Here is a 12,170-nt window from a genome sequence, read left to right on the forward strand (position 1 = left end):
AAAATTTCTTGGATATTTTTTTTTGAGATTATTCGTTAAATTGATATTTTAATGGATTTTAAGGTGTTAAATACTCTTATTATAAAACATGGTATTAGATGAACTCTTCATCATCAAAAATAATTAATAAAAATATATTATAATGTCTCCAACAAGATTTGGCCAGAATATATTTAGTTTGGAATTTTTTTTTAAATTTTTGAATAATCGTTAAATTGTTTAACGGTAAATTGTAAAATGGTAAAATATAAAATAATTACCAAACAATGACATATGGACTTGAAATTTTTATCACATACTCATATGGACAGTAGGTAAAATTGGTAAGAGTTTGGGAAGGTTTCGTTGACATTTAAGGACCTTAATAATTTTTACTCGGTTATTAATAATCGGTAAGTTTGAAAACGGTAAAATACAAAATAAATACTAAATGACGTCTTTTGGACATGAAAATTTTATGAGGCACTTATATAAGCAGTAAATACATGTTCAAAAATTTATATGGATTTTCGTGACCATATATGGACTTAAATAAATTTTATTCGATTTATCGGTAAAATAACGATATCAATTATTAAAAATATTCCACATGATTTTTAATGGTTATTTAAAATTTTATACCCCTTAAAATAGCTTCTGGAATATCATATAAGTTTTTATAATATTTTATTCGGACTCAAATAATTTTAAACCTATTTTATACTATTTATCGATAAAATGTCTATACAAAATAATAAAACATCATACATGAGTTTTATAAGTTCAAATGGCCTAATAAACATATTATATGACTTCTGGAACATTGGTATAATTTTATAAAATAAATTATTAATTATTTACTAATTTATCAAAATAATAGAAAATGTTTATTTATTAGAAAGTGTAATATTGTTAATTAAATTTGGGTAAAAATAAACCTATATAAAAAAAATTATAATTATATTAATAACCTACTGCCTCATAGTATAAATTAATTTTAAATGAGACGGTTTATAAATTTTACGGATTTAAGAGACCATTTAAATAACAGTAAATACCCAAATTGTCGAAAATAATTGTAAGATCGTTATAAATACGCATAACCCATTATAACTTGATGGGACAAACTTAAATTCATTTTAAATAAGGTATTATAATGACTTGATTAATTTGGGCCTTGTTGGAGAATTAATATGTACTTTGTAAATCAATTATCGATTTTATTACCGGCAAAACTATCTCGTATTTAAGAAAATAGTGTTTTATGAAATCTTCTGTATTAATGATTTTATAGACTTATGAATCATATTCTAGTTGTTTTGAATGAATTTCAAAACCCTTTTAAGTTATATTTACTTTAAGAAGGATTGGAACAAAACATTTTAGTGGTTTCCTTAAAAAAATCGTATTGATCTTTAATCACTTTTTGTTACTATGAATTTCCATACATGCTAGTGATGCCCCAATATAATACAAAGGTTATGTTTAATGATATGATTATGCTAAGCATGTTTTACCCATGTGGGAAATATTATGATTTGATTTTGCTAAGTTGCAAATAAAGTATGTTTTGCTATGTGCAAATAAAAGATGTTTATCATATGGAGAAAGTTAATATTTTTGACTTTCAAATGCTATTAAAATTACAAGATATATATTATGTACAAAAAAAATGTTTTAGCCTAAATGGCGGGTACATATGCCACAGCAAATGTTGTGTGCATGATTAAACGGCTCACCAATGCTGAGCGCGTATTGTTCACAATACCATTGTGTTACACTTGCCGGACATGTCGCGGACGGTAGACCGACTACCAAACGAGTCACAGGATGACTCACAGAGTACCCATGTAAACTTATGATATGAGTTTGAAATTGATTTGGATCCATTGAGATCTTATGATTTATAATGAAAAATGAGAATTTTAAATTACTATAGAGCCATTGAACTTCATTTGAATCATAATATGATTTATCAAATGAAAAAGCATATTTCAAAATGAATTTACTCAAATAAAAAAAAAAAGAAAGATTTTAATAACTTGTTTGACGGACACCAGTGTGTTTATACTCAGCCTTTTTGCTGATACTATGCTTTGTATGTTTTTCCAATGGTTTTGTTTTTAGAGTAAACCCCTATGGCACCTCGACGGAGAATGGATATGCGAGCGGAAGTTGAACCCGAGTTGGAGTATGACTCCCCTTTTGTTTAGATCTCTTTATTTTATTTGAGAGATTATTAGTTTAGATTTAGACTATTTTAAGGATGTAATTTGAATTTTGGACTTATTTCGATTTGGTTGTAATTTTCCTATATTTTGGACAGTTAAGACTTCCGTTATATTGCTTTGGTTTGGTTCAAGAATTATACTTGAATATTAGTTTAACCTTTAAGTAACCCCTTAATTGTGTTGGCAAAAGTAAGCTTCCGCTTGATTAATACTAAATTCCAATTAGTGTTTGCCTTCATAATTCGAGGCGGTTACAGTTGGTATCAGAGCCAAGGCTTTGGAAGCTTGTCTAAAATATCAGGAAAATTAGAGAACGAGTTTAACTTAAAGAAGTTGAAGCTAACTAATGGAAGTAATTAAGAAATGAGCTTAAAATTTAGGGATTATTGGTAAAGAAAGGATTTAAGTAGTAAGTCTAAATTAAATCAGGATACTAACTAAGTACCATTAGTAAACTAGAAGTCTTAAAAGTTTCTTGTAAGCAAGTGATGATCCAATTATGTGGCTAAGTTGTCTATGCATGATGGTAAATTAAGTTGAGGAATGATCATTAAAAGTGTTGAAATTGCTAAACAAGTGATCCAATGGGATGGAAATTGATGAAGTTATTAAGCCATTAAATCAATAAAGTTAAGAAAGTGTGTTATGCAAGTGCATATCTATTTGTCTTAAAGGCATAATTATTAATTAGTTATTACCTCTTGGCAGGAACCTAGAGGAAATTGGGGAAGGAATGGATCCCCAAGCACAATTGAATCTCCTAACCGAGCAACTCAGAGTCATCCAAGAGACCAATGCTCAATTAGTCCAGTTCATAGCCAAACAACATGCTAGTGTGGATGACGAGACTAAGTTTTACAAAAGGCTTGCTACCCACAGGCCTAAGACCTACAATGGTGCTACAGATTCAGTTGTCCTTGAAGATTGGATCAATGAAACCGAGAAAATTCTTGAGGTGGTAAATTGTCCAGAAAATCTTAAGGTTAAACTTGCAGCATTCTATCTAGTGGGACCTGCAGAGCTTTGGTGGAGAGCCCTAAAAGGTGTCTCAGCTGCCTCCACATCTGCTGGTGGAGCAACACAACCCACCAGTTGGAGATGGGAAGATTTATTGAAGAAACTAAGGGAGAGGTTCTATCCAGCAGCTCTACAGAGACAAAAAGAATCATAATTTCTTTACCTGAGGCAACATTCTCTTAGCATTACCGAATATGCTAACAAGTTCTTGGAGTTGGCTCGATTTGCGCCAGATTATGTGCTTGATGAAAAGAAAAAGATGGATCGCTTCTACAATGGTCTCAACTTTAGCTACAAAAAGTTGATGGGTCAATATGAGTCTTTTCAAGCTATGTATGAACATGCTGTGGAGAAAGAAATGGTCTGTAAGAGAGAGGAAGATGTGAGGAAAAAGAGATCGGGAGGAGACCAGGGAGGTCAGAGCAAGAAGCCCAAAGCTGAGGGAAACTTCAAGGGGAATCAAAATCAAAATGTCAGAAACTTTCAAAACCAAAACCGCTTTAACAGCAACAGAATCCCACAAAACTCCAACCCGCTAAAAAGTCAACTGTGTGATAGATGCAAGAAATGACACTCTAAAGGAGTCAACTGTGAGGGTAAGGCTGTGTGTCTGAATTGTGGAAAACCAGGTCATTTGGCTCGAGATTGTTGGGGCAAGAACCGGGGAAACCCCGGGAATGGTGGAGCACGATACTCAGGAAATCAAGGGAACCAGCGTAACAACAACTCTCAGCTTCGCCTTGAATATAAAGGAGGCAATAAAGCCTCATCTTCTGGAGGCCAAGGGAACCAGCGCCCGGGAGGAGCAAAATTCTTTGCCATTACTACAGCGGAGGAGCCTAACACTTTGATTCCTAAGACAGAAGGTAAAGTCATTTCCGGATTACTGTTATTGCTTGGTAAGTCCGCCCGTGTCTTATTTGATTCTGGGGCCGACAATTCTTATGTTTCTAAGTCATTTGTGAGATCCTTGGACTGTTCTGTTAATGTATGCCCTATAATGCATAGAGTTGACTTACCCGATGGATCAACGGTATCATGTAATACAAAGTTGATTGATTGCCCATTAGTAATCCAGGGTAAGGAGTTCCATGTAGACCTGATTGTATTTGACTTAGGAGGGTTTGATATCATTCTAGGAATGGACTGGCTAGGTAAACACAGGGCAGTGATTGAGTGCTATGAGAGGATTGTAAAGGTTGGGAACAATCCAGGGGAACAAGTAACTTTTAGTGATGGGACCATACCTAATATTGAGCCAGAGATGATTGAGAGGCTTACAACCTTTCCAAAGAGAGGTGGGGAAGCCCAGGTCTACCACATGAGCGAGTCAACATACAAGGAGGTCGACTTAAGTCAGATCTTGATAGTGCGAGAATTTTCTGATGTATTCCCTGATGATCTACCTGGGTTACCTCCAAAGAGAGAGATTGATTTTCACATTGACCTAGTTCCAGGGTCAAGACCAATTTCAAAGGCACCATATAGAATGGCACCACTTGAGTTGGCTGAACTAAAAACCCAACTCGAGGAGTTACAAGATAAAGGGTTTATCAGACCAAGTGTATCACCATGGGGAGCTCCAGTGTTGTTTGTGAAAAAGAAAGATGGGTCTTTGAGGCTATGCATTGACTACCGGGAGCTGAACAAAATCACCATCAAGAACAAGTACCCACTTCCTAGAATTGATGATTTATTTGACCAGTTGAAAGGAGCCGGAGTTTTCTCTAAAATTGACTTGAGATCTGGTTACCATCAGTTGAGGATAGCGGAGGAAGACATTCCTAAAACTGCTTTTCGCACCAGATATGGGCACTATGAGTTTAGAGTGATGCCGTTTGGGTTAACCAATGCCCCTGCAGCATTCATGGACTTGATGAATCGAACATTCCATGACTATCTTGATAAATTTGTTGTGGTTTTCATTGATGATATCTTAGTGTACTCTAAGACAGAGAAAGATCATGAGGAGCACTTAAGATTGGTATTAACACGATTGAGGGAAAGAAGCTTTTATGGGAAGTTGAGCAAGAGTGAATTCTGGTTGGATCGAGTTGTCTTCCTAGGTCATGTAATCTCAAAAGATGGCATAACAGTGGACCCCGAGAAGATAAGGACTATCATTGATTGGCCAGCACCGACTAGTGTAACTGAGGTAAGAAGCTTTATGGGTTTGGCAGGTTATTACCGAAGATATGTTGATGGGTTTTCTAAGATCGCACTACCGATCACCAGTTTGGTTCGAAAGAATACCAAGTTTGTGTGGTCACAAAAGTGCGAAGACGCTTTCCTAGAATTGAAGAAAAGGTTGACAACGGCTCCAGTGCTTGTATTGCCCGAGGATGGGAAAGAGTTCACGGTATACAGTGACGCATCTTTAGAGGGCTTGGGTTGTGTACTCATGCAAGAGGGGAAAGTGATTGCCTACGCATCGAGACAATTGAGGCCAAATGAGAAGAACTATCCAGTGCACGATTTAGAATTAGCTGGAGTCATATTTGCCTTAAAAATTTGGAGGCATTATCTCTACGGCACTACTTGCAAGATCTATACCGATCACAAGAGTTTGACTTATCTGTTTACACAGAAGGAGCTTAACATGAGGCAGAGAAGGTGGCTAGAATTGATGAAAGATTATGACCTCACTTTGGAGTATCATCCCGGAAAGGCAAACCGTGTAGCAGATGCCTTAAGCCGAAAACCGAGAATGGTCATTAATGGACTAATTTCAGTGCCCTACGAGATTTATGTGGAGATGAAGGAGCTAGAATTGATTGTGGTTAAGAAGGGATCATACGACAGCGTTCTCAATTCTATGAGTACAACACCGAGCCTACATGAGGAGATCCGTGAGCTACAACAGTATGATGACTTCTTGTCAGAGTTGAAGATTGGTATTGAAAAGGGTGCAGTTAAAGACTTCAGAATTGCTAAAGATGGGAGTATTCATCTAGAGGGAAGGTTATGCGTGCCTCGAGATCCTGAATTGATAGAGAAAATACTCAAGGAGGCACATTCGACTATGTATTCTGTCCACCCAGGACGGGATAAGATGCTAGCAGATTTAAAACAATACTTTTGGTGGATGAACATGAAGAAGGATGTTGAGGATTTCATAGCTCGATGTCTAGTATGTCAGCAAGTCAAGATTGACCACCAGCGCACTCCAGGGGAATTGCAACCACTTCCCGTGCCTAAGTGGAAGTGGGAATCAGTGAGTATGGACTTTGTTGTTGGATTGCCCCGTTCGAGAAGAGGAAATGATTCTATTTGGGTGATTGTTGATCGACTCACTAAGACTGCCAGATTTATTCCTGCGAAAGTAACTTGGAAAGCAAAACAATTGGCCGATGCTTATGTGAAAGAAGTACTTAGACTACATGGTATACCGATGACAATAGTTTCAGATCGAGATCCAAAATTTGTGGCTCGATTTTGGAATGAGCTACAAAGGGCATTCGGCACGACCCTTAATTACAGCACCGCTTTTCACCCAGCTACAAATGGGCAAACGGAGAGGACCATCCAGACTCTAGAGGATATGCTTCGGGCATGTGCCCTTGATTTTCAGTGTTCGTGGGAGGATATTTTACCATTAATAGAATTCTCCTACAACAATAGCTACCAGAGTAGTATTGGTATGGCTCCGTATGAGGCCTTGTATGGCCAAAGGTGTAGGACACCACTTTATTGGGATACCGGGAGGTCTGGTGTGCTAGTTGGACCAGAGATGATCAGAGAGACCGCTGAACAAGTCAGAATCATTAGAGACCGGATGAAGGCTGCCCAAGATCGACAGAAATCCTACGCAGACCGTAGGAGGAGGAAACTTGAGTTCCAAGTCGGTGAGAAGGTGTTCCTTAAAGTCTCGCCAACAAAGGGAATCAAGAGGTTCGGAATGCAGGGGAAGCTTGATCCTCGGTACATTGGACCCTATGAGATTTTACGTAGAGTTGGAGAGGTAGCTTATGAGTTAGCATTACCCCCACAATTAGCTAAGGTTCACAATGTGTTCCATGTGTCGCAATTGCGCCGGTATGTGTTTGATCCATCACATGTTCTCCAGTATGAGCCAATTCAGCTTGTTGAAAGCTTGCAGTATGAGGAAAAGCCCCTGAGGATCCTCGGTCGAGAGGTTAGAAAACTCCGTAGCCGCACGATTCCACTTGTGAAAGTGCTATGGAGTGGACAGGATGCCGACAGTGCTACTTGGGAAAAAGAGGACGACATGTTAATTAGATACCCTTACTTATTTGAGTGATGTATTTATAACTATTAGTTTGAGTTAGTTTCGAGGACGAAACTCTTGTAAGAAGGGAAGACTGAAACAGTCGTATTGTTAGAAGATTTCATTAGTCGTTTTTAGCGCCTAATTTTTTTTCTTATATATTTGTTCGTTACTAATTATAATTTAATTAGTGATGGTAGTAATTTGAAAAATCTCTACGATGATAAGAAACTTGTTAATTCGTAACATGATTATGAATCGTAACAAGTAACGTAAACTTTGGAGGTAAAACTTAAAGTTGAGCAACTACCCATAACAGTTCAAAAAAAATTTAATTATTACCCAAGCATATTATATAACCATGATGGGAGTAAATTAAATATTTCTCACATATACAAGTGATTTTTAAACATGAAGTACAAGTTACATAACTTGTTACATGTACAACAATTTTTACCCAAACTTTAAACTATCTTAGATAAACCTTTCTTATACCATAATAGACCAAATTGAGGACGAAAAACACTCCAAATCAGCCCCAAACAGCAGCTAATATAGCTGTCCCAAATCCCCTTAGTAGCTCCTTGTTCACTTACACACTCAAGCCAATCACACTACCCAAAACCCCTTTTGTTCTACCCAAAGCTTGTGCATCATTACAAGCATGCAAGAGGCAAATATTTGAAGCAAAAGCACTCAATTTTCTGAATTGTTATTCAGCCATAAATCCCAACACATTGCTCCCAAGTTCATCCATGAACAAACACTAGAATCCTCTAAACTTTCAATAACTAAAACACCTTCTTTTCTCATCAAATCTTCTTCAAAAACCCATCTAAAAATTCTGAAAATTTATGTTTATAAACTCAAATCTCCCATAAAAATAATCTTCATCTTAAGAGCTTTCCATAGACACCAAACTTGAAGAAATCCACCAAGTATAGAGTAAGTTATACTCATTTCTTTATTCCACTAGTTTTGTTAAAACTTGTTCATGTAAAACATTTTTTTCATTTTTTTTACATGAATCTTTCTATAAACTAAGATCATTATAAAATGAGTATTTTATCTCTAAACTAAGAAAATCATCACTTGTAAATCTATAAAAATCGGCCACAATAGAAAGTAAGAAGATGTTTTTCCACAAACATATAAATTTTGTTACTTAAAGGATTCAAGTAAATTATGGGACTTAACTAAGTATGTTGCTCAACACAATAAGTATACTCCAAATATGTTAAAATCATCACAAGTATTAGTCTAACAACTCTAACTAGGAAAAGTTAAGTGCATGTTAGAAATCCAAATTTATTATTGATTTTTGGATGAATGCAATATGTTTAGTTGAAGAGTTGGAGTTGAGACTTGAAGGGCAAGGACCCGAAGTTAGAACCGCTTCTAAGAACGCGTAGGAGCTTACGGAATAATTATATAGGCTTGGAGTCGAGGTATGTCACATGGGGTGATTTTTTAAGGGATTTAAGAACAAGTTGGGAAAGTTTGTGTATAAACTTTTTTTAAAAAATAAAAAAATAAAAAAAAAAAATTCCCAAAGAGAAGTTCTTAAATCTTGAAAGATGATGTCAAAATGATAAATTTGAGTATGAAATAATTTATTACATGTATTATTATTGTGGGCATCATGCATGTTGATTTTATAAATTATTGTATGTTTAAAGGCATGTTTAACACTACTTTGTGAAAGTTATTGTGATGGAAATGATTATATGAATTTGAAAATATTTGAAATTCATTTTAAAAGAAATTTTCAGTAGCTATATGTTAAGAAAATTTCTTGGATATTTTTTTTTGAGATTATTCGTTAAATTGATATTTTAATGGATTTTAAGGTGTTAAATACTCTTATTATAAAACATGGTATTAGATGAACTCTTCATCATCAAAAATAATTAATAAAAATATATTATAATGTCTCCAACAAGATTTGGCCAGAATATATTTAGTTTGGAATTTTTTTTTAAATTTTTGAATAATCGTTAAATTGTTTAACGGTAAATTGTAAAATGGTAAAATATAAAATAATTACCAAACAATGACATATGGACTTGAAATTTTTATCACATACTCATATGGACAGTAGGTAAAATTGGTAAGAGTTTGGGAAGGTTTCGTTGACATTTAAGGACCTTAATAATTTTTACTCGGTTATTAATAATCGGTAAGTTTGAAAACGGTAAAATACAAAATAAATACTAAATGACGTCTTTTGGACATGAAAATTTTATGAGGCACTTATATAAGCAGTAAATACATGTTCAAAAATTTATATGGATTTTCGTGACCATATATGGACTTAAATAAATTTTATTCGATTTATCGGTAAAATAACGATATCAATTATTAAAAATATTCCACATGATTTTTAATGGTTATTTAAAATTTTATACCCCTTAAAATAGCTTCTGGAATATCATATAAGTTTTTATAATATTTTATTCGGACTCAAATAATTTTAAACCTATTTTATACTATTTATCGATAAAATGTCTATACAAAATAATAAAACATCATACATGAGTTTTATAAGTTCAAATGGCCTAATAAACATATTATATGACTTCTGGAACATTGGTATAATTTTATAAAATAAATTATTAATTATTTACTAATTTATCAAAATAATAGAAAATGTTTATTTATTAGAAAGTGTAATATTGTTAAATAAATTTGGGTAAAAATAAACCTATATAAAAAAAATTATAATTATATTAATAACCTACTGCCTCATAGTATAAATTAATTTTAAATGAGACGGTTTATAAATTTTACGGATTTAAGAGACCATTTAAATAACAGTAAATACCCAAATTGTCGAAAATAATTGTAAGATCGTTATAAATACGCATAACCCATTATAACTTGATGGGACAAACTTAAATTCATTTTAAATAAGGTATTATAATGACTTGATTAATTTGGGCCTTGTTGGAGAATTAATATGTACTTTGTAAATCAATTATCGATTTTATTACCGGCAAAACTATCTCGTATTTAAGAAAATAGTGTTTTATGAAATCTTCTGTATTAATGATTTTATAGACTTATGAATCATATTCTAGTTGTTTTGAATGAATTTCAAAACCCTTTTAAGTTATATTTACTTTAAGAAGGATTGGAACAAAACATTTTAGTGGTTTCCTTAAAAAAATCGTATTGATCTTTAATCACTTTTTGTTACTATGAATTTCCATACATGCTAGTGATGCCCCAATATAATACAAAGGTTATGTTTAATGATATGATTATGCTAAGCATGTTTTACCCATGTGGGAAATATTATGATTTGATTTTGCTAAGTTGCAAATAAAGTATGTTTTGCTATGTGCAAATAAAAGATGTTTATCATATGGAGAAAGTTAATATTTTTGACTTTCAAATGCTATTAAAATTACAAGATATATATTATGTACAAAAAAAATGTTTTAGCCTAAATGGCGGGTACATATGCCACAGCAAATGTTGTGTGCATGATTAAACGGCTCACCAATGCTGAGCGCGTATTGTTCACAATACCATTGTGTTACACTTGCCGGACATGTCGCGGACGGTAGACCGACTACCAAACGAGTCACAGGATGACTCACAGAGTACCCATGTAAACTTATGATATGAGTTTGAAATTGATTTGGATCCATTGAGATCTTATGATTTATAATGAAAAATGAGAATTTTAAATTACTATAGAGCCATTGAACTTCATTTGAATCATAATATGATTTATCAAATGAAAAAGCATATTTCAAAATGAATTTACTCAAATAAAAAAAAAAAGAAAGATTTTAATAACTTGTTTGACGGACACCAGTGTGTTTATACTCAGCCTTTTTGCTGATACTATGCTTTGTATGTTTTTCCAATGGTTTTGTTTTTAGAGTAAACCCCTATGGCACCTCGACGGAGAATGGATATGCGAGCGGAAGTTGAACCCGAGTTGGAGTATGACTCCCCTTTTGTTTAGATCTCTTTATTTTATTTGAGAGATTATTAGTTTAGATTTAGACTATTTTAAGGATGTAATTTGAATTTTGGACTTATTTCGATTTGGTTGTAATTTTCCTATATTTTGGACAGTTAAGACTTCCGTTATATTGCTTTGGTTTGGTTCAAGAATTATACTTGAATATTAGTTTAACCTTTAAGTAACCCCTTAATTGTGTTGGCAAAAGTAAGCTTCCGCTTGATTAATACTAAATTCCAATTAGTGTTTGCCTTCATAATTCGAGGCGGTTACAGTTGGTATCAGAGCCAAGGCTTTGGAAGCTTGTCTAAAATATCAGGAAAATTAGAGAACGAGTTTAACTTAAAGAAGTTGAAGCTAACTAATGGAAGTAATTAAGAAATGAGCTTAAAATTTAGGGATTATTGGTAAAGAAAGGATTTAAGTAGTAAGTCTAAATTAAATCAGGATACTAACTAAGTACCATTAGTAAACTAGAAGTCTTAAAAGTTTCTTGTAAGCAAGTGATGATCCAATTATGTGGCTAAGTTGTCTATGCATGATGGTAAATTAAGTTGAGGAATGATCATTAAAAGTGTTGAAATTGCTAAACAAGTGATCCAATGGGATGGAAATTGATGAAGTTATTAAGCCATTAAATCAATAAAGTTAAGAAAGTGTGTTATGCAAGTGCATATCTATTTGTCTTAAAGGCATAATTATTAATTAGTTATTACCTCTTGGCAGGAACCTAGAG

General features: G+C 33.8%; 1 protein-coding gene across 1 annotated transcript in view; it reads left to right on the forward strand.

Moving 5' to 3' along the window:
* The window catches only part of LOC130801139 (uncharacterized), a 104,587-nt gene that overhangs the window by 4,558 nt on the left and 87,859 nt on the right, over positions 1-12,170 (forward strand). The window contains exon 6 of the mRNA XM_057664907.1: positions 3,983-5,755. Within this exon, the coding sequence (XP_057520890.1) occupies positions 3,983-5,755 (1,773 nt within the window). The remainder of the gene's footprint in view (positions 1-3,982; positions 5,756-12,170) is intronic.

The sequence above is a fragment of the Amaranthus tricolor genome, chromosome 15 (genome assembly GCF_026212465.1).
Source record: "Amaranthus tricolor cultivar Red isolate AtriRed21 chromosome 15, ASM2621246v1, whole genome shotgun sequence".
NCBI classification, from domain to species: domain Eukaryota; kingdom Viridiplantae; phylum Streptophyta; class Magnoliopsida; order Caryophyllales; family Amaranthaceae; genus Amaranthus; species Amaranthus tricolor.